Source organism: Eimeria necatrix, genomic scaffold (assembly GCF_000499385.1).
Source record: "Eimeria necatrix Houghton genomic scaffold, Enh_scaff876, whole genome shotgun sequence".
In the NCBI taxonomy this organism is placed as follows: domain Eukaryota; phylum Apicomplexa; class Conoidasida; order Eucoccidiorida; family Eimeriidae; genus Eimeria; species Eimeria necatrix.
This window is the reverse complement of record NW_013654678.1, coordinates 5,001-5,603: the sequence shown is the minus strand read 5'-3', so window position 1 is coordinate 5,603 and position 603 is coordinate 5,001. Positions and strand designations below refer to the sequence as shown.

Here is a 603-nt window from a genome sequence, read left to right as displayed (position 1 = left end):
ACCCTAAACCCTAAACCCTAAACCCTAAACCCTGAACCCTGGGCCTCTACCGAGGGGGCCCAGCCAGACCGCTGCCGCCCGCCGCGTCCCAAACCCTAAACCCTAAACCCTAAACCCTAAACCGTCTACACATCCCATGAAGCTTTAACATTACAGTTTGAAAGCAAATTGACTATTTGCTTTTTTACAAAGAAGCCTTGCTCAAATCCCAAACCCTAAACCCTAAACCCTAAACCCTAGACCCAAACCCTAGGGTTTCGAGCTGCACGGGCCTCAGGCCATTGGTCGGGTGTGTCTGCGCGGCTGCTTCTGCGGCGCGTGCCGGCGTTCCGCGCGCAACGCCTAAACCCTAAACCCTAAACCCTAAACCCTAAATTAGGGTTTGCGCAGCGGCGATGGCCGCCGCGCCCCCCATACCCCCAGGCCTAACCCCCGGGTGTATATACACCGCGCAAACCCTCAAGGGCCTCCCAGACCCTTTTGCTGACCAGTTTGGAGGGGCCCCCAAGAGCTGCTGGCAGCAGCAGGGGGGCCCCCCAATAAGTGGGCTTGGGGGGCCCCTGGGGGCCCCCCCGGGGGCCCCCTGCGACAGCAGCAGCAGCA

At 60.0% G+C, this 603-nt stretch overlaps 1 protein-coding gene across 1 annotated transcript in view; it reads left to right on the top strand.

The window, feature by feature from the left end:
• Positions 1-395: 395 nt before the first annotated feature.
• The window catches only part of ENH_00080600 (hypothetical protein, conserved), a gene marked incomplete at both ends in the record, with an annotated part of 4,122 nt that continues 3,914 nt past the window's right edge, over positions 396-603 (top strand). The window contains one exon of the mRNA XM_013583277.1: positions 396-603. This exon is cut by the window's right edge and continues 821 nt beyond it. Coding sequence (XP_013438731.1) covers positions 396-603 — 208 coding nt within the window.